At 47.5% G+C, this 22,512-nt stretch overlaps 1 protein-coding gene across 1 annotated transcript in view; it reads right to left on the bottom strand.

The window, feature by feature from the left end:
- HNRNPUL1 (heterogeneous nuclear ribonucleoprotein U like 1) overlaps positions 1 to 22,512 on the bottom strand; it is a 173,085-nt gene that overhangs the window by 94,714 nt on the left and 55,859 nt on the right. The window contains exons 5-8 of the mRNA XM_029571581.1: positions 19,172 to 19,311; positions 14,382 to 14,481; positions 13,985 to 14,097; positions 13,622 to 13,888 (exon numbers count right to left, since the gene is read on the bottom strand). Coding sequence (XP_029427441.1) covers positions 13,622 to 13,888; positions 13,985 to 14,097; positions 14,382 to 14,481; positions 19,172 to 19,311 — 620 coding nt within the window. The remainder of the gene's footprint in view (positions 1 to 13,621; positions 13,889 to 13,984; positions 14,098 to 14,381; positions 14,482 to 19,171; positions 19,312 to 22,512) is intronic.

Below are 22,512 nucleotides of genomic sequence, written 5' to 3'. Positions count from 1 at the left end.
CAGGAGGAGAGGGCCCGGCCCTAGGCCTCCCCGGATGGGGCTCAGGATCCCCCATGGGCATAAGGCTAGCTAAATATGCCTTATGTAACAAAATAAAATCAGCCGAAAAAGGATGCTGGCCCTTTAAATTTTCCCGAGGGGGGTACCCAAGGGAGCAGGGAAGGCTGTAAACAAATTGTGAGGAGACCCGGGGCAAAATTCCTGCAGAAATAACTGAGGAGGGAGATCCCCTCCCCCTGCCGAGCCATCTGCATCAGCAGCTCCTAAAATGGCCACCGTTGCCATGTTCCGCGGGAGCAGGGCAGGCTGAGTGCCATGAAGCAGCATTGGGGTACCCGCACCATGGGACCAATGCGCCTGCCTCCCCCTTCCGCCAGCTGCTGTTACTGCTGACGGGCCCTCGTCCCCGGGAAGACACCAGGAGCAGAGGCTTTCTCGGGAGAGCCGTGCTGCCGTCTCCCCACAGGCTTTACAGGCCAAAGCACGCGGCATCACTGCGCTGTAAGGGAGAGGTGGCCGCCAAAGTAAACACCCGGAGCATGGGAGGCCGAAGAAGAGCAGCACAGCTCTAAAAAACAAAGCGGATTGTTCCTTTTTTTTTTTTTTTTTTTTTAACGTGTTGGCCTCACCAGAGCACAACCCACGGTTGTCTCTGGGCCAGGGGGGAGGGACCGGCCCACTGGTAAATCACCCCAAGTCACTCATCGGCTGCTACTCCTGGTACACCGGAGTGAAGAGAAAACTAGCCGGCAGGCCTACCACCGAGGAGAAATAACTCCTCTCCCCGGGAGGCCCGGCTCTTCTATTTTTTTTTTTTTTTAAACTTTGTTTCAGCCAGACAAATTTAAAAGATTCCTGTCACTGCAACTTTTTTTTTTTTTAATATAGAATCAATTAGCCAGGACTGCAGGTTCTGCCACCTTCATCTGCTGGAGACAGAGAAATACTGAAGGGGCTTGCAGGTAGCACATCCTACTTACAGGGGTGCCCTTCAAGTTTTTCTCTGTCTCCATCTGCTGGAAGGGAGGCATAACCCAGCAGTCTAGGCTGATTCGGGTACATACAGGGAAAGAGCCTTATGAGCGGGGCCTAGTCAAAGGCTACTCAACCCACTGAGCCCATACCGTCCGCTCTACACTAAACTCTGGCGGAAAGTGAGAGGGAAGGGGTAAGGGACGCTAAACGTAGCATCGAGGGAAGGCGACCCGGTAAGGAAGGAAGGGAAAAAACCTCCTTAAACATACTCTTCCCCTTTTTTTTGTATCCGAGCTCAGCCCTTTCTGGCTGAGAACACGAATGGGTTTCCGGCTTTGGGGGGGGGGCCACAAGCAGTCATCCCACAAGCACTCCCTTCTGGCTCCAACCTTTTTTAAGTCCATGCCTGAGAATGCTCAACCTAGGGAGGGACTCACTGGTGTCAACTCAGGAGCTCAAGCGGTGTTTGAGAATTCTTCCATCTTCTCCTTTTCTTCTATTAATTTTTACCACAGGCAATCTCCAGAAGGGAACTGCAGGTCCTCCATCTACTGGAGTTGGAGAATACTGGCAGGCTCATGTTGGGGCGGGGATATATATCCGTGATGTCAGCTTTAACTCCATCTCCATCTGCTGGTAGAGGTGCATAACCCACCTGTGTGGACTGACCTGCCTGAGTGTAGAGGCAACCACCTTAGTTAGAAACTTAGGATGGGCCTGCAGCATAGTTTTCTCTAAGATGAGCACATGAGCGATTGCACATACATTTTGGAGCTTCGCTCAGAGGTTTTACATGGTTGCTCACAAACTTTTCTTCATACTATATACAGAAATAGAATGCTATTATTGGCACTCAAATTGGCTTAAAAAATTGCTCTCAAAAAATAATTTGCACACACCTAGTCACTCCTTGGAGAGAGCATTGGTGTGCAGCATCACCCTACTGTGGAAAAACTATGTGCAGAGAGTAAGAAACCAATGCTTGATGCTCACTGAATTATCTAGCCCAAAGTAATGGCAACTAGGAATAGCCCTTTTCATGTGAGAAACTTCAAGAAAGCTGTCTCCGGTGGCTAGAAGGAAGGTTTAATCAATTATGCTAAGATAACATTGAGATCCCATGGCACAGGTGGTTTTGCAACTGGGGGCTTCATATGCCACAAGCCCTTAATTTTGAAACCAGAGGACAAATGGAGATTGGTTTTCCATCCACCTGAGAGTGGTAAGAAGTGATGGCATTAAAATTCACTTTGACAGATTATGTACCGAGACCCAATGAGGATAGCGAGAACAGGTACTGATGCAGATCTTTTGAAATACAAGCAAATGGGTTCAGGGAATCTGCTTGACACCAAGAGAAGAAACACTTCCGTTTAAAGCCATGAACTCTTCTGGTAGACAGCTTCTTGGCTGAACTTCCTTAGACAGTGACAATGATGAGAATGCTCAAATCCATGCCATCAAGTTGAGAGGGGGGAAGGCTTGAATAACAGACATCCCTTCTCCTGAGTTAGAAGAAACAGACCAGATATACCAGCAGGATAGGTGGATGAATTGATACTGACTAGGTAAGAGAACCACACTTGCCTAGGCCTCGCTGAATCAATGAGAATAAGACATGGCTGATCTTCGAATACCTTCTGCACCACCCTTACTACCAATAGAAATGGAGGAAAAGTATACAGCACATTTGCATCCCACTTAAGCAGAAAAACATCCAGAGCAGATCTGAGCTTGCTTTGAAGAATGGAACAAAATTTGACTTTCCTGTTTTTTGATGCGAACAAGTCAATTGATGGGTGAACTTGGAGGTTGAATAGACAGTTCACCATGCCCTGGGATCCAAGGACCATTTTGTGTGCAGGGGGAGGGACAAAAAAAACCAACTTTGCTGAGGTGATCTATCAGCATGTGGCGATCCAAGGAAGGTAAGCTCCACAACAGAGCTCCTCCCAAATTCTCAGGGATTCCTGGCACACAAGCCAAGACCCTGTGCGCCCCTTTGTTCAATTAGAACATTGCCACTTGGTTGCTGGTTTGAATAAGAATTTGCTTTCCCTGAAGAAGATGCAATAATTCTCTCAACACATTGAATGGCACGTAGCTACTGAAGTTTGCTCCTGTGCGGAGTGTGCAGGGACTGTTGCACAGACAGCGTTATACTTCGGTGCAGACTGCTTTGAAAGCACCGACTGCACTGCTGGCTCCAAAGAATGGCGCTGCTTCTTCTGCGCCAACGAGCCCTGCAAAGAAAGGGAAATAGCTCATAGGTGCGCTGAAAAGCATGCCGGCTTCTGTGCCCAATACTTACATGGCTTGCTCAACCCTTGAACTGTGGTGGATCCAGAATGCTGTGCCACAGTTGAGGGAAACCAGCCTGAGGAGCTCAGGTTCAACTCAATGCAGACAGACCCCTAAGGAGGCCCCGCTCTAGGAGGATGAATGGTGCAGACTCTTTACTGACCTGAGAAGTTCCTTCATCTTCCAAGCCCTGTTCTCCTGGGATCTAGGTGACATCCAACTACAATGATATCAGTTAGCAGAGTTGTGATCTGGACCAGGTACCTATAGAAGATGTCGTGGCATTCTTAGAGCCAGACAGTTTTCAATATATCTTTTGATTTTTTCTTTTTTAGGTAGCACTGAAAAGTGCTGTTGAGGGGCTTGAAAAATGTTAGAAGTTGAAGAAAAACTGTAAAAGCAGAAGATTAGAAAAAGTTAGTAGAGAAGGTACGAGTCAATGTGGAAGCTTGGCCAAAAAAAAAAGAAAAAAGACCAAGGGGCACACGAGGCAGTGCACATGTGGGAATGCCCATGAATGCTCAGAAGTAAAACTTTACTGAGCAGAGAGATGGGTCTGTTCAGTGACTTTGGATAGCATCACATGTCATGGCTGATTCATCCCAGCTTGTCAGAGAACCGAACAAACGGAGAGAGCAAGACATTTATCAAAATGAACACTAAGGGGCTGACTTTCAGCAGTTATCTAGCCCCCTAACTAAGGAGTTAGATGGCTAAATTATACATGGTAAATGTCCCCTTTCACAGCAGATAAAATAGACAAGCTTTAGCTATCAGACTCATTTTCAGCTATAACCTAGCCAGCTAGGTTGCAGCTAAAAATGAGCTAAAACTTCATTATCTTAGGCACTCGGGGGCCAGCTGAAAATCTCCCACTAAATATTAATTCAAAACCTGGGACCAGTTACTACATTTGTTGAAAATGCATTTTATTAGTTCCTAATAAAACAAGTAGGAGCAGCTGTATAAAAAAAATTCAATTTGTAATACAGGGAGCTATATAGCTGTCAGGTTTAGAAAAATGAAATTTAGTCTTACCCAATAATTTTATTTTCCTTGAATCCTACTACACCGGTCCAATGCATGGGTTTTTGCCACTATGCCAGCAAATGGAGAGAGAACAGAACTTTTCCAGGAACATTACTGGTTTTAGTAACAGCAGTGAGATGCCAGTATATTAAAGACAAAGCAATGGAAAACTAGCTTCAAATCAATGCTCTGTAAACAAAAAATAAAATTTTTAAACCGTGAAAGAGAACCTTCAATACCAACCTCTTCCCAAATGAGTAAAGAACACAAAAACAAATGAGACAGATGAAGATTTGCACTTGATTCGCCAAGGAGAAAAAAAAATTCATTAGACCTTTCTGATAAATCCAAAGACCTTTTCCTAAGAGAAATAAGTCAGTGCGAACCAAAGCTCTTTGACCTTCCAGGTGCTTTTGGACTGGTGTAGGGGATTCAAAGGAAGGAAATTGGAGAAATTACTTATCTGATAATTTTGTTTTCTTTAGCGTAGACTGATGAACTCAAGACCAAGAGGTTATGCTGCCAGCAGATGAAGACGAAGTCACGTTGCAAAGTTGACGTCACCGCACATATACCCCCTGCAGTGACCTAGCGTCTGGGATGAACACTTAACCATGATCCCTTGGATTTGAGGCCCATTCCACGGCAGGACCTGTGGCGCAACTCTTGGGCAGCCGAGGGTAGTATGCTGAGTCCATCCGTCTAAGCTAAGGAAAATGAAATTCTCAGGTAAGTTCTCCATTTCCTAGCATATACAAAACTACTCCTGATCAGGGCACGAGGCTGCTCACGGTCCAGTCAACACCGCCTCTGCAAAGGCAGTGACCTCTTGGGCTTGTACGTCCAGGTGATAAAACCTGGAGAAGTTGTGCAAGAAGGACCACGTCGCCACCCAGCAGACATCGATGGGAGACAGTAATCTGACCTCCGCCCATGAAACCGCTTGAGGACTAGTGGAATGGCTCTGAGAGAGTAATGGCTTTCCAGCCTCCACATAGGCTCCCTTGATCACCTCCTTAATCCAGCGAGCTATGGTAGCCCATGAAACTGGTTCGCCCTGTTTTCTTCCGCCGTAAAGAACACACAGTCTTTCGGGCCGGTTCTGAGACTTTCAGATATTGCACTAAAAGTCTCTTGACATCCAAATGACGGAGGAGCAGATAATCCTCCGCATCCTTGAGCTTATCTAGGGATGGCAATGAAATGGATTGATTCAAATGAAACTCCGAGACTACCTTGGGCAAGAAGGATGGAACAGTACGTAGCTGCAACGTCCTGGAGTCATCTGGAGGAAGGGCTCCCGGCATGACAATGCCTGCAGTTCAGAGAAGTGACCGGTCAGTATTACTGCTTAAGCTGCCATGTAAATACCTGTAAATAGTCTGTTTCACTTGTTAATTGCTTTAATTTCCAACCTGCCTGCTCTATGTATATTCCTCCCAGTTTTCCCCTCCCTGTTGATTGTAATTCCAACCTTCTAGTTACAATGTGAACCGGTATGATGTATGCTTACTAATGCCGGTATATAAAAAGTTTCAAATAAATAAATAAATAAATAAAATATAGCTACCAGGAGCACCATTTTCAAAGTCAATAAATGCAAGGAAAGACTGCGCAGCGGCCGAAAGGACAGACCTGCCAAAAATTCCAGGAGATCCCATTCACCTCACCCCTGAAACAGGAGAAAGCCGCTACTTGCTCCTTCAAGGAGTTACGGGCCAAACCTTTATTTAAGCTGTCCTGCAAAAATTCCAGAAAAGTGGGATTTTGACCACCCGAGGGGAGACACCGCGTTTCTCGCACCAGGCCTCAAACCCTCTCCAGACCCGCACACATGCTAGGGACGTGGAGAACTTCTGAGTGCGGAGTAAAGTGATAAGTACCGCTGCAGAATATCCTCACTTCATCAGGCGCGCCTTCTCAAGGACCAGCCCGTAAGACAGAATAGAGTCAGATCCTCGTGAAGGACTGGTCCCTACTGTAAAAGGTCCGTGAAGTGGGAGGCGCAGGGGGTTCTCTTCCAGGAGCCTCCGCATGTCCGCACACCAAGGACCCCTAGGTCAATCTGGAGCTACTAGCAGGATTAGTCCCCTGTGCTGCTTGATTCTGTGAATGACCCTGCCAGCAGGGGCCATGGAGGAAAGGTGTATAGCAACTCGTTTTCCGGCCAGATCTGAATGAGAGAGTCAACTTCCAGGGACCATGGTTCTTTTCTGCGACTGAAGAATCGAGGAACCTTTGCATCGTGGGATGCGGCCAGCAGGTCAATTGATGGGAGGCCCCAATGATCTCACCAGTTGAAATGCTTTGGCCAACAATTCCCACTCTCCTAGATCTAGACTCTCCCTGCTAGAAAGTTTGCTCTGACATTGTCTTTTCCTGCGATGTGGGAGACTGAGATCATCTGTAGATGTACTTCCACTCATTCCATAAGGAGGTCTCTCCTCTGTGACACTTCCTGGCTCTTGGGTTTCTCCCTGGCAATTGATGTAGGTCACTGTCGTTTCCTTGTCCGACATGACACGGACCGCTTGACCCTGGAGTCTGTGGCTGAATAGTAGATATGCCAACCTGACTGCCCGGGCTTCCAGGCGGTTGAAGTTCCAGAGGGCCTCTTCCTCGGTTCAATGTCCCTAAGCTATCAGGTTCCTGACAGTGAGCTCCCCAGCCCCGAAGGCTCACGTCTGTTGTAAGGACCAGCCAGTTTGGAAAGAACAGGGATACACCCCTGCTCAGATGAGTTTCCTGTAGTCACCACTGGAGCAGAGCGCATACTCTCATCAGTAAGTGGAGGCAAATTGAGTAGTCTTGAGACTTCGGGTTCCAACGTGACAGTAATGAGCCTTCGCCCACGGCACTACCTCCAGATTTGCTGCCAAACTGAACTTTGAGATAGCTCCACACCGTCGGGCGTATCGTGCTCATCAACTGACGCACTTGAGACATCAATTTCCTTATCCACGTGATCAGAAGGAAGACCTTGCCTTGTTTGGTGTCGAACCGGACTCCCAGATATTCCAAGGACTGGGATGGCTTGACACTGCTTGTGTCCAGGTTTACGACCCAACCGAGTTCTTGAAGCAAGGAGGTCACTATTGGTCACGCAGTCTCTTCCACAGACTTGGCCTGGATCAACCAATTGTCCAAGTACGGGTGCACCAGGATTCCCTCTTTTCTCAATGCTGCTGCTACAACCACCATAATCTTAGAAAATATTCTGGGGGTGCTGGCTAGGCCAAAGGGCAGAGCCCGGAACTGATAATGGTGACCCAGTACTGCAAAGTGTAGGAAACAGTGTTCTTGATGGATTGGAATATGTAGGTAGGCCTTGGATAGGTCCAGGGAGGTTAAGAGCTTTCCGATTGTACAGTCATCACGGAGCATTTTTTTTTTTAATTTTAAAATGTTTGTATACTGCCTATACAAACAAGTTGTGAACTAAGCGGTTTACAGTTACATCAAAAAATAAAAATGAAATAAAATAGATTTTAAAAGTTTAAAAGATACAAATGGGAGAAATAAGGTACAAAAAGTTCAACTTAGTGTGTAATTAAAAGAAGCAGAGTCAGAGCTGGACAGGAATTACGGCTGATTTATCTTATTGAAGCGTAAAGTTTCCATGCAGAAATGATTCACTTGTAGATGTTGATTGACGCACTTGAGGCCCAGGATGGGGCGAAAGGAACCTTCCTTCTTGGGTACGATGAAGCAGATGGAATAATGCTCCGTATTTTCCTGGGTCACAGGTACTGGGATTATAGCCCACATCCTGAGGAGCCTTAAAAGAGTAGTCTCCATTGCCTGCTTCTTGTGCTGGGAGTGGCAAGGAGACATCATGAATATGTCCCGAGCAAATATCCTTCTCGTATGACCTCCAATACCCATTGTTTGAAATGATCGAGAAACCTCTGTAGAAGAGGGACAGTTGACCCCCCTTTCACCTTGTTCTGAGGGTGGATCAGCAAATTTTCATGGGGGGGGGGTTTAGGACGAACCTAAACCCAAATCTGCTCCTCTCTTGGGCTGTTGACTATGAAAGGACTGAGACCTCCCAAAGGGCAGAGACTTCTGAAATGTCGAGTATCTGTAGGAGCGAAAGCATAGAGAGCCCCTGGATCGACCCCTCATAGGTGAGGAGCGCTATAACTGCTTTCTCATCTTCTGGTAGCCGGGGAACTGGAGATTCGCCCCATTTGTTGTCCAACTTTTCCAATTCGCTTCCGAAAAGGAGTGATCCTTTAAAGGGCATCTTTGTAAGATTGGCCTTGGAGGTTGCGTCTGCTGAACAATTTCACAGCCATAGCTGTCTTCTGGCTGCTACCGCTGAGGCCATTCCTCTGGCTGAAGTATGGACTAGACCCGAGCCCTCGTCAGCTAAAAAGGCGGCAGCGGGTTCCATAACTGCTCTGGAATTCATTCCCCTTCCTGAGTCATCCACCTCCTGAGAGAGGAGTAGGCACGAACTAGCTACCAGTGCACAAGAGGCAATTCTAAGGTCATTGCTACTGTGTCAAAGGTCCATTTAAGGATGGACTCCATCCATCTATTGTGTGTATCCTTTAAGGTCACTCTTCCCTCCACAGGGATAGTTCGCTTAGAGATGGCACAGACCAGCGCATCCACTTTAGAGAGACGCAAACGCCCTCTCACTGCTGGATCCAGTGGGTATAGAGCTTCTAATGCTCTTCCCCTTTAAAACTCACTTCTGGGGCATCCCATTCCAGGTCTATCAACTCCTGAATGGCTTCCAATACTGGAAAATAGTAAGAGGCTTTCTGTAGGGAAATCAGAATGAGGTTCTTCTTTGGTTCCATCAGAGTCTGCCCCAGGAACTCCCAGCATCTTCAGGGTCTGGGAAACCAGGGCCAGCAATTCATCTCTATGGAAAAACCATAACATGGTCTGATACGGTTCTAAACCAGGGGGAATTTCCCCATCTTCCAAGAAATCTGTATCCTCCTCTTCATCTGTGCTGTCCAGGTCCCTGCCAGGGATACTCTTGTTGAGGCAAGGCATGCCTCAAGGTCTTCCGATAGGACTGGGAGAGGGAGGGCTTACCGGCTGAGGTTCCGTCCGGCAGGGGCAAGTGAGGTAGCAGACTGCACCTGTATGAAGGCTTGAAGGCCCTGGAAAAATTCTACCCAAGAGAAGGCAGTAGGGTCCATGTCTAGCCCAGGAGGTACTGGGGTAGGTGCCGCTGAATTTCCCTCTCCCTTGGATGACCCAGTCCTGAGGGTACTCAGATCTGGGGTACTTCCAGTTAAGGCTGTGGCTAACCCATCCTCTGAATAGGAGGAGCTGGGCTTAGCAAAGTCCGGGGAGGCCAGCTCTCCCTGGGTTTCCTCACTGTGCCGGCATCCAGGTCAGACTGTGAAGCCCTAAAATGACAAGCAACACAGAGAGACAGGCACTTATGTTTCTTGGCTGTCTGAGCCATTGGCAGCAGTAACTGTGTTGTCAGCTCGCGCTTAAAATTTTACGCACACAGATTTCGGGCGCCTAGGCACGATGCGGCAAGGCGCACGCATAGCCCATGCACCCGGCTTTACCTGTATTCTGCACTGAGTAGGTTGTGCCTGCATACACTCACGACATTATGCGCATAGCCGATGCACTGAGCGTACAGACGTTCTATGGAGGGCAATACGACATGCACAAAAATGTGCGCGCAAGAATGTAGTGCCGCTGCCTACCACATGGTGTGCCGACCAAGCCTAAAATGGGGCATAGCCCACTTCCCTTTATCCCAATGGGATTGGGAACATCACTGGTATGGTGCGCCAAGCTAGATCAGAGAAAGTCTTAACTAAACCCCTCCAAAAGTCTGAGTCGGGAGTAATCATCTTTTCTCTCTTTTTTTTTTTCCTTACCTGGGCTTAGCACTTACCAGCTGAGTACAGAGACTAACTCTGGCTGCAGGGGAAAAGGGCTTTGGCCATCACAGCCGCGCTCGGTGTCCTGCACCTGCTGCCTTTCAGCAGCTTAAGCAGCAAAATCCACACCAGGAACCAGCTACCAGACCAAGGCACACCTCTGAGGAATCTTGGAAATCGCCTCATTCTCAACTGTATGAGGGACCTTTAGGTATCACTGCAGGAGATACCTTAATTTTTTCTCCAATTTAAATGTAGAATTTCTCCTTTCAAAAATACAACAGTCCCCAAAGGCAGAGGTATGACCACCATCTGCTGGAGACTGAGAAATACTGAAGGGCTGAGATCACTGCAGGTATGTATCTAGGGTGACATCAGCTATGAAATCTGATTCAGTCTCCATCTGCTGGCAGGGGTGCATAACCCATTAGAGTCCTCAGTCCATCTGGCTACATGCTAGGAAAAACAGAATAGTGCAAAACAAGTAGGAGAAAATTAACCTACATAGGCTGTGTGAAAAGTACAATATTGAGCCCATCCATAGAAGAAGAAAAAAAAAAAAATCAGACACTAGAATATACAGAGACTCCATTAAACCCTCCCTTCACATCTTATCCCAAGGAGCCTAAAAAGCAAGAAAAGAAAGGTGGCATAAAAGGAGGAAAATAAAACCTCATGCCAATAAGAGGAATATTGGTTCTTACCTGCTAATTTTCGTTCCTGTAAACCACGGATCAGTCTAGACAGTGGGTTGAGCCTCCTGTCCAGCAGAGGGAGACAGAGAAAAACTGAAAAGGTATCCTATATCAGGACAGTGCTCACCCTGCGTCCCTTCAGTATTTCTCTGTCTCCCAGCAGAGGCAGGCAGTTGAACCTGCGGTTCCCTAGTTTTCTCTGTTTTCCACACTTTCTCCTGATTGTTTCCAGGATCAAGCAAGTATAGATTAATTTCTATATGTAAAAAAAAAAGAAAGAAAAAGCAGGGAGTTCCACTGACTGATTGACGTGAAAAGAAGACACAACCTTCGGCAAGAATGATAGTACCGTCTTAAGGGAGACACCTGAATCAGAAAAACGGAGAAAGGGCTCCCTATAAGACAACGCTTGGAGCTCCAACACCCTCCTGGCAGAGCAAATAGTAACGAGAAAAACTGTCTTAAGAGTCAGATCCTTAAGTGTGGCCTGCTGGAGGGGTTCAAAGGGTATTGTACCTGCGCTGCCCCCTGAAGCAAGAGCGTGACTGAAAAAACGACCTGGACTGTTTGGGGCGGTCCTCAGGCAGCTTATGAACCTTATTCGCCTAAGGATTTGATAAGCTGTTCCAGGTCCTTGCCAAAAAGCAACTTACCCTTGAAGGGAAGAGTGCCCAACTGTGATTTAGAAGAGGAGTCTGCAGCCCAATTCCTCAGAGGAGACGCCAGACTGAAACCGCTGAGACCATGGCTCTGGCTTGAACCCTGAGGAGATCGTAGAGAGCGTCAGCTCCATAAGCCACAGCAGATTCCAGCCATTCTGCCTCTGCAGGTCCTGGGTGCTGAGTAATTGGTGAACCCACCTGAGACTTGCCTGCTGCATGAGACAGATACAGACTGTTGCCCTAACTCCCCATGCCAGAACTTCAAAGATCCTCTTGAGATGAAGCTCCAGCTTCCGTTCCTGAAGATCCTTCAAAGCCGTGGCTCCTACCACTGGGATGGTGGTGCGTTTGGTGACTGCGGACACAGAAGCATCTACTTTAGGTACCTTAAGCATCTCCAGACATTGGTCTGGCAGAGGATAAAGCTTGTCCATCGCCCTTCCCACCCGGAGGCCTGACTCGGGAGACTCCCACTCCCGAAACAGGAGCTGCATAAGCATGGGGTGGGATGGAAAAGTACGTGGCGGAGCCCTAGTCCCGCCAGGACTGGGTCCACAGTGCTTGAAGTTGAGGCAGTGAGTGGCTCCTCAGGCGGAACCTTAATGCCAAGTTCATCCAACACAAAGGGAATGAGTGTGTCCAGCTCCTCACGTTGAAATAGTCTCAGAACCCTGGGATCGTCCCCGTCGGCAGGCGGATTCGGAAGAGCCATTTCTGAGTCTGGATCGGGATCCGGCAGAGGCGATGGCCAAGGGGGTCTGGAGGATCCGGTATGCCCGGCACGGTCCTGACCCTATTTGTGCCCGGTAAATCTGTGACCCTAGGGCCCTGACTGGTGACCACCTGAGGGGGGGGGGGGGCTCGGATGGGGGGGGGGGGGGCTCGGGTAGGGATCATTCTATTCCTCCAAACTAGCCAGAAAAGATTTATGCATTAGGAGAACAAATTCTGTAGAAAAACGATGCTGAACCTTCCCAGGTAAGGGGGGGGGGGGGGGGGGTCAGAAACTGGACCCGGGGAATCCACGGGGCTAAGATCGGGCGGTGAAGGGTTAAAAATCGGCTCTACAAGTCCCTCAGGGCTTGTACTAGAAGGGAGCTCTGGAGACAAAATGGCCACCGTTCCCGCGGTTTTTTGCGAGGGAACCGGCTTAGGAATGCGCTTCACGGCCCGACCCCGAATCGCCGATTTAGCTGCTGCCCCGGAGGGTCCCTCCCCTCCAGGTAGGCATAAGGAGCAAAGCCCATCGCGGGAGAGCTGAGAGGCAGGCTCCCCGCAGGCAAGGCAGGCTGATGAACGTGGCATCCACTCCCGGGGGGGGGAGGGGGGGGGGGGGCCAAGCACGCTTGTGCTGAAAAAATGGCAGTGCCTGGCTGACACGAGCTAAAGCAAGGGAACAAGCCCTGCTACGCTCCTTCCCCTGTAAGTGCCGCTGAAACGCTGCCGATTGCCTTTTGCCTATCAGTCTGTTTTTAGACAGAGGAAAGAACACCTCTCTGCTATAGAACCCGAGCCAGGAGCCTCTTCTGGGTCAGACTAGGCAAAAAGGGGGAGTGACTGGACCACCAGTATCACCACATGCAGCCAGGCTGGAGGTCACCGGGAAAGTGGGTCCCAGGCTTAATATTCAAGGGGAAAAATCCCCCCTGGGACCCAGTAAGAGCTGGGAGACAACTATGTCTTCCCTTTGCACAAATTCTGGTTTGTTTTTTTTTTAAACTTGAATAAACGATACTTGCTTGATCCTGTATCAACCCAGCGGGAGGAAGAGAAAAGAAATCACCAAAGAGAAGAAATGTAGATAATGCTAGGGAACCGCAGGTTCAACTGTCTGCATCTGCTGGAGACAGAGAAATACTGAAGGGATGCAGGGTGAGCACTGTCTTGATATAGGATACCCTTTCAGTTTTTCTCTGTCTCCATCTGCTGAACAGGAGGCTCAACCCACTGTCTGGACTGATCCGTGTTTGAACAAGGAACAGTTCTTTTATTTTTCAATGTAACATACTGGCAAGAGCTGGATTTCAGATTCACTTCTCTAGTTCTGCCAATTCCATTGTACAGCTTCAACAGGCCACGGACTCACCTCACATTCAGATTTACTCTTTGGTCCTATGGTGCCACGAACTCGATCATGCAGCGGAACATGCTGAATGTATGTGTACCCTGGAGGGACGCGGAAATAGGGCTCATCACGCTGTCCAAAGTTGAATTCAATGGCGCAGTTCTTCACTAGGACATGTGGGAAGAAAGCCTGACCACTTATCACCTCTCTTCTGATTCGGTATGCATTGCCCAGTGGTCTGCCATTCTTTGAAAAAGACATCTCAATGTCATTTGCAGATTCAAAGTCCTATTTAAAGACAAAAATATTGACTTCATAGTAACCAACTGCTTTACAGACCTCAAAGGTGAACTGAATGTATTCTGTTTTTATATGGATACTTACAATAAAGCATCCAATTATATCATTCTCCGTAAAGGGTTCACCATAGTTTTCAAATTTGCAGTTAGTTGATTTTTTCCCTGTGCCTCCATAGCCATAAGAATAAAGCTCTTCACCTAAGAGTGAGAAAGACTTTCACAACTAAACATGTTATTTTAACAATTTTCCTTTCTGCTTCTTGAAGACAGGCATCTATTTCTGGGAGGAATGGGACGAAGTTTGCTCCTTTTGTTTAAATGGCAGAAGAGTTTAAGAAATAGAACTGAGTACCAAAGATCAGTGCTGAACCATTGCTATAGTTCAGCTACAGAATAACACCCATGCAGAGACTGACAATGACAAGGCAATTTTGGACAAGTTCACATTCATAGTGATCTGAAGCACAGGCATGTATCCTCACCTAACTGAGTGCTACAGGAATCTAAGGACCAGCCAATGCGGACAACATGTGGGTCAGGCTCGCTTGCAGGAAGATGCTTCACAGCAATTTCTTCATTAATCTGAGAAAAGGACAAAATAATAGATTTATAATGCAGTACACTTGAAGACTGCATATTAGCAATATGAGCATATGCCCTGAAAGCTCTTAAGGGTTGTAAAATTCCTTTGAAAGGCACAGAGTACACATCATTCTTTTTATCTTTAGTCTGGATGTCCTCTTCTCTCAATTCCAGCTTAAATTGGAACCAGTGGTGGGATTCTGGTACCATGAAAGAGAAATTTTATCTTACCTGATAATTTCCTTTCCTTGAATCCTATCATACCAACCCAGATAAATGGATTGTACCTTTGTACTAAAAGACGATGAGAACTTCAAATGTTCCATGTCACCACTCACATTATATGAAATACTGCAGCCATAAACCTTTGTCACAGCTAATCAACTGAGCACATGAAAAAAAAAAGTTATATATATATTTTTTCCCTGTCATTTGAGAAAGAAAAGGAAGACAGGAAAGACCTAACGAATCGTGCTATCTTCTGTTCTCCCAAAGAATAAATTGCTGTAATTTCTATACTTTTTCCAGCCTAGTTTGGACTGGTATGGCATGATTCAAGGAAAAGAATGTTAGGTAAGAATCCTACAGCACCTGAATGTAATCTGCTTTGAAGTGCTGAAAAAAGTGCAAAAAGCGGAATATAAAAATCTAAATAAAAATAAAATTAAACTTCTTCTGCCTTATCCTGCCATTCTAGTCCAGACAAATGGGACGTATCCAAGGTACCCTCATACTGGGTAGGAGGTGGTCCAAAGTCATTCCTAGCCTGGACATCCATGCGGAAATGCTTAGCAATGGATAACCAAGTTACAGCCTTGCAAATATCCCTGAAAAGGATGCCCTAAATTTGGCCCAGAAAGTTGCTTTACCAGTGGAATACCTTTCTGGTTGGGAGGGTCAATCCAGATCTGCCCCCAGCTCCGCCCCTACTGCCAATTTCTTACATTTACAATTAATGTCATTCTTTGTTACGTAAATTCTTTGCATAATCATAGATTATAATTATTCATTTCCAGCTGGAACAGAGCCATTTGGAGGAAGTGGGAGAAGTCCTGTTCTGAGGGAGACATCGCCCTGCTTGGACTGAGTGCTGTCACCGGACTCAGATCCCCAGGTGCTGGAACGGAGGGGTACCGTGACGTCACTTCCACCCGAGGCCAGGGAAGAGCCTTAAAACCGGGCTCGCAGAGGCGCACAGATGCTGCCAAAGTTTGATTACTTGAGAAAGACCTCCCTTGACTCTTCCTGCATTTTGGTCCCCTCAAGAGGTAAGGTAAACAGTGGTTTTATACAGCAAAAGTCTCTTGGTCCATTTTCCTTGTTCATTTCTAATCAGTAATGCCACATAAAAGGAAAGGCACAGCGAGGGTTTTTCCTTCAGAACCCTCGCTACCAGTAGATCAAAGGTTATAACTGACTTTGTTGTTTCTACTCCGGATCCTTTGCGGGTAAGCCTCATTGGTGAAATAAGTAAAGGAGCATCTTTTTCACCTGGGGAAGTATCACTTATGCCGCCAGACCCAGGACACCACTGCTTACTTGCCCTGGTAATGATTCTACTGCTTTGTGGAGAGCAAATAATTCTGCTAATCCCCTGACAGAAGGAGGCAGAGAACCAAATCAGGAGGGAGAGTCTGATGGGGGAAATTCACGAAAAACATCTTTTGATGAATGAAGGAGAAGTAGAAGAATTACATTTACCAGTCTCCTTTGGAGAGAAAGAACAACATATGGAAAGTGTGCTTCCTAAGACTGCACATATCTCAGACTCTCTTCAGATTATAGAAAGACCACCAGTAGTGACATTAGATTCTCTTTGGGACTTGATTGCAGGACTAATGAAGGTGTTCAGGGATCAATCTCAGTGGTTAGAGGTTGTTTCAACTACAAGCTCCTCAAGTCAGAACCCTCTCCTGCAATTGAAGAACCAACTCGCCTTGGCATTGTGCCGCGAAGCCATCAGGTCCAGCTGGGGACTGCCTCATCTGGGTCAAATGAGATCCATGGCCTCCGAGGACAACTCCCATTCTCCTGGATCTAAATGCTGCCTGCTGAGAGTCAGCCTGCATATTGTCCAACCCAGCCAGATGCTGCTCCACCCAGAGAAAAAGATCCTGGGCCTTCTGAGCCACCAAACAACTCATTGTCCTGTCTTGGCGATTGATATACACCACCGTTGTTGCACTGTCTGCCCTCGCACCTGCAGAAGGAAAGAAAGCAATGCCCTGCAAGCCGCTCTCGTTTCCAACCGATCGACAGACCAAGATGCTTCCAGTACAGACCACCAACCTTGAGCTGTCCATCCTTGACAAATGGCCCCCCCCCCAACCCTTGAGGCTGGCCTCAGTGGTCACTAATACCCAGAAATGAATCGCCAGCTCCATCCCTCTCCCCAAATTAGGGTGAGAAAGCCACCATGAGAGACTGGACCTAAGCATCCCTGAAGTGGTAAAGAAGGTGAAAGTCCTCAGACAGCAGACTCCAACAGGACAAAAGCGCTCTCTGGAGAGGGCACATGTGAGCAAACATCCACAGAACTAATTCCAGTGTGGACACCATAGAACCCAGGAACTGTAAATAATCCCAGGCCCTGGGTACCAAAAGCCATAATAACTGAAGAACCTGAGCCTAGAACGTCGTCACCCTGTCCGAAGGAACACCTTGCCCATGCGGGTATCGAACCATGCCCCCAGGTATTCCAACGATTAGAATGGACCTAGATTGCTCTTTGCCAGGTTTAGTACCCAGCCCAGAGATTGCAACATTCTCATGACCCACAGAACCTACTGTCAACATTCCAATTTCGACTTCACTCGAATGAGCCAGTCGTCCAAGTATGGGTGAAAAAGGACCCCCTACTTTTCTCAGCGCCACAGCCACCACCCATCATGACCTTGGTGAAAATCCGTGGGGCCGCCACCAAGCCGAATGGAAGAGCACGAAACTGAAAATGCTCTCCTAGCACCATAAACCACAGAACTTTTGATGGTCTGGTTGGATGGGGATGTGCAGCTGTTAAACCCAAGGATACCAGATACTCCCTCTTCCGAACTGCACCTATCACTGCCCGAAATGCTTCCATGCAAAAAAACACAGCACCCAAAGCACTGTATGGACCTTCTTCAGAACTAGAATGGGCAGAAGGTGCCCTATTTTTTTGGAACCACGAAGTAAATAGAGCACCTTCCCTAGACATGTTTCTGCAGGGGAGCCAGCATTATTGCCTCTAGACTTCTCAGCTGTTGCAACAAAATTCCACACTGCCTCTCATTTGATGCTGGATATACAATGGGACATTATGTAGGCTTCGTGGACCGGCCAAGAAAATTCTAAAATGTAGCCGTCTCTTATCACTCTAGAGCCCATTGATTCAAAGTGATCTTGGTCCACTAACTCGTAAAAGAGGACCTGTCTACCCCCGATGGCTTCTAGGGAAGAGTGGACCAGCCTGGCCTCACTGCGCAGATTTACATCCTCCAGTCCCTCGACCAGAACTATCCCCCGAAAGTGCTGCTGCCTTCCCTCTCCTTACTTTTGCGAGGAAGCAGAAGAGCTCCTGTTGGACTGATATCTCCTCACATCCCGCGGGCAAATTATTTCCCTTTTACTCTCCCAAATGCTTAACTATTCCAGGTCCTCCCCAAATAGCAGTTTTCCTTTAAAAGGAGACCTCATAGCTGCCACTTGGATCATATATCCGCCGACCAATTACGCAACCACAGGAGCCTCCATGCTACTACAGCTGAGACCATATTCCTGGCAGTCATCCTGACCAAATCATACAGTGCATCTGCCACACAGGCCACCCCCGCTTCCAAACAGGCTGCCTGCTTGGAGTTGGCTGAGAAAACAATCTTTCTCCTATGCCTTCTGCACCCAGTTCAAACAGGCTTGCTGCATAAGGCTACTAAAGATCACAGTCCGAAGGTTCAAGGCCAAAACCTCAAAGATACTCTTCAAATGGATCTCTAACTTTCAGTCCTGGGAGTCCTTTAACGCGGCCGACCCTGCCACTGGGATGGTCGTCTTCATGGTCATCGCAGAGACCAAAGCATTCACTTTCAAGAGCATCAGAAGTGCCAAGGTCTCCTCTGGCAGGGGGTATAGCTTTGCCATTGCCCTGCCTACCTTAAGTCCAGCTTCTGGAGTATCCCATTCCCGGATCACCAGCTGTCGGGGCAGGGCTACGTGTGTTACATCAGCGAGTCAGTTTTACTCCATTTCTATCTGCTGGTAGAGGTGCATAACCACTTGTGTGCTTCCTGAGTGAAGAGGAATTGTTAAGTTGTATTGTTCTCTCTGCCTGTTGGCAGGGAAGCATAACCCACTTATCTATGCTATGGCAGGATGATATGAAACTTTCATTAGCAACTACTGAGGAATTTTTCTTGTTTTAACAGGCCCACCCTCTCATGTCTGCTTATTCATTGCTGCAATGGTCCTGAGGACAGAAACGATGCACCAGTGCTGCTTCACGAACATTATCATGGGCTTTAATGCCAGCCAAGTGCCACCTTAGCAATGACCTTAACTCCCTCCCCTCCTCAGGGAAGGTAAACGATACCTGTGCAGCAAACCTACCCCAGCCAACTTAGGATACCCAATCTGGGAACCGAACCAGGAACCCTTCACATGACATTGGCACAGCACAATTATACAGCATTCTATTAAACATCATAACTAGTCTTACCTTCATCTCAAAGCACACTCTGCCCCGGTTGACTCCATATGTCGCTCGTGCACCAGACCACAAAAATGCAAAACCTTCTATGGTGAGAGGATAGCCAGTATACCGATCCCTCGCTACTTTAAAATGAAGGTCACAATTATCTAGAAGAAAAAGTTACAAATTAATATCCTCCTGAAAAAACAAGAAAAAAATCTATGTGAAACCAAATTCTTTCTGCGAATATGAGCTTCCAGCTCAGTCTGGCCCCTGCTAAGCTATAATGTCATGAGCTTTCACATGCAACTACCTGAAGATTTTTCCCCAAAACACCTCCCAACTTACTTAGCCCAGTCACAATAAGCGTCTTCAGCCATAGGTAATGTACCAGAGCTCCTTCTTAAACCCTGCAACCATGTGCCTTAAGTCAGGCCACTAGGTACCACCTTTACACAATGACTAAATGCCTCCCCCCCACCCCCAAGGGCTGTGAACAGTGCCTCCTCCACAACAACCTCAGCTGGCCTGAAGAATCAAAGAATTGATCTGGCCCATAATAGATTTCCAACGGTTAAAATCATACAGCATTAATTTTGATGCGCTCAAAATAAATCTGACTGGATAAAATGCTGGACCTGCCTACTTCACAGGTATCCAGAAAACACAAGGTTAAAACATTGAAATATCTAAGTATTCTCTGTGGATAAGCAGTATAGCACTGCCACACAAGTAGGTAAGCTCATCCAAAAGAAGAGATCGGTATCTGTTCTCTCATAGCTCTCAATTTTCCCAGAAGCGTTCTGAGCATGTGTGGGTCTACCCACATTAGCGTTGCCATGCGCCCCAAAATAACAATGTATAAACCATATACCTAGATCTACTTATATAGGACTCAAAAAAAATGTTTTTGAGCTGAAATCACTACCTAACTCTAGGAACTATAATACAGGAAAAAGCAAATGTTGCTTACCTGATGTGACAGGTGTTCTCACAGGACAGCAGGATGTTAGTCCTCACAAATGGGTGACATCGAGGATGGAACCCACCACGGAAAACTTCTGTCAAAGTTTAAACAGAACTTTGACTGGCCCCTACTGGGCATGCCCAGCACGGCACTGACCCTGCAGCCAGCAGGGGTCTCCCTTCAGTCTGATTTTCAAAGCTACAGGCAGTGCCTAAAAAAGTAAAAACAAAACGAACCCAACACCGCGGGGTGGCGGGCGGGTTTCGTGAGGACTAACATCCTGCTGTCCTGTGAGAACACCTGTTACATCAGGTAAGCAACATTTGCTTTCTCACAGGACAAGCAGGATGGTAGTCCTCACAAATGGGTGAGTACCGAGCTGAGGATGTCCTGACTTGCACCAAATGTACCCAAGGACGTGCGACAGGCACAACAATTGGGGTGGAATTTGGTAAAGGGCATCCGCACCCTACCGGGAGGTGGAAGGGTGTTGGTACATCATGTTGGAAAAAGGTTACGCAAGACAGATTGGCCGAAGATGGAGTCCTGTCTTCCAGCTTTGTCCAAACAATAATGGGCTGCAAAGGTATGGAGAGAACTCCAGGTTGCAGCTTTACAGATGTCAGGAAGCGGCACCGATCGAAGGTGTGCCACTGAAGTCGCCATGGCCCTCACAGAGTGTGCTTTTACACGGTCTTGAAAAGGAATGCCAGCTTGCTGATAGCAAAAAGAAATGCAGTCCGCCAACCAGGAGGAAAGAGCCTGCTTACCCACAGGTTGTCCTAACTTGTTAGGATGGAAAGAGACAAACAATTGAGTGCTCTTCCTGTGAGCAACTGTACGGTCTAGATAAAAAGCTAGAGCCCGTTTACAGTCTAGGGTATGCAGAGTCTGTTCCCCAGAGTTGGAATGGGGCCTGGGAAAAAAGATAGGTAGTATTTTGGATTGATTGATATGAAATTCAGAAACTACCTTAGGTAAAAATTTAGGGTGAGTGCGGAGTACCGCCCTGTCTTGCAGGAGTTTAGTGTAAGGCGGATAGGTGACTAAGGCCTGTAACTCACTAACCCTGCGAGCTGAAGTAATAGCCAACAGGAATAATACTTTCCATGTGAGATACTTCAATTCACAGGAGTGCAGAGGTTCGAAAGGTGGTTTCATTAGACGACCAAGAACCAGATTAAGGTCCCAAGATGGGGCCGGAGGACGTAAGGGTGGCTTCAGATGGAGCAAGCCTTTAAGAAAGCGTGTTACCAGGGGTTGTACTGAAATAGGGACACCCTCTATACCTTTATGGAAGGCGGCTACCGCACTGACATGCATCCTAATGGAAGAGGTCTTTAGACCGGATTCTGATGGGTGCCATAAATAGTCCAAGAACTTAGAGATTGGACAGGAAAGGGGATCAAGGGACTGAGAAGTGCACCATGATGTGTACCGTTTCCATTTATATGAATAGGATCTTCTGGTGGAGGGCTTTCGTGAAGCTATCAGGACACGAGAAACCGAATCTGAAAGGTTAAAAGGCTGAAGGACTAACCTTTCAACATCCATGCCGTCAGGGACAAGGCTTGGAGGTTGGGATGGAGGAGGCATCCGCCGTTTTGAGTGAGCAGATGCGGATCCGTTCCCAGAGGGATGTGCCTGCGGATGGAGAGATCCTGGAGTATGGGAAACCACACTTGGCGTGGCCAGTGGGGTGCTATTAGGATCATGGTTCCTCCGTCCTGGCGAAGCTTCACAAGAGTCCTTGACAGAAGAGGAAGTGGAGGGAATGCATAGAGCAGACCTGTCGTCCACTTGAGGGAGAAGGCATCCCTCGGTCGAGAGTGCTGGCTCCGAGTGAGAGAGCAGTAATCGTCCACTTTGTGGTTCTGTGGGGACGCAAAGAGGTCTATGCGGGGAAAACCCCACTTGTGAAACAGAGAGGTTGCTACTAGAGGATCGAGTGACCACTCGTGTGGTTGGAAGACACGGCTCAGCTGGTCTGCCAATACATTGTCCACTCCCGGCAAGTAAGTGGCCCTGAGGTACATGGAGTGGGAGAGGGCTTCTGCCCAAATCTGCGCAGCTTCCTGACACAGAAGGAAGGAGCCTGTGCCTCCCTGCTTGTCTATGTACCACATGGCGACTTGGTTGTCTGTCTGGATTAAGATAATCTGATTCGATAGATGATCTTTGAAAGTTCTGAGCGCGTAGCGGATTGCTCGAAGTTCCAAGAAGTTTATCTGGTGTTCGGCTTCCTCTGGTGACCATAACCCTTGGGTTTGTAAATCGTCCACATGGGCCCCCCAACCGATGTGGGAAGCATCGGTGGTTAGGATTACCTGTGGATCTGGTAGGAGAAAGGGTAAGCCTTGAAGGAGGTTGACTTGAGTCGTCCACCAGGTTAAAGACAGGC

The sequence above is a fragment of the Rhinatrema bivittatum genome, chromosome 11 (genome assembly GCF_901001135.1).
Source record: "Rhinatrema bivittatum chromosome 11, aRhiBiv1.1, whole genome shotgun sequence".
Classification (NCBI taxonomy): Eukaryota; Metazoa; Chordata; class Amphibia; order Gymnophiona; family Rhinatrematidae; genus Rhinatrema; species Rhinatrema bivittatum.
Note: the sequence above shows the minus strand (reverse complement) of the source record. Positions and strands in the feature narration are given on the sequence as shown.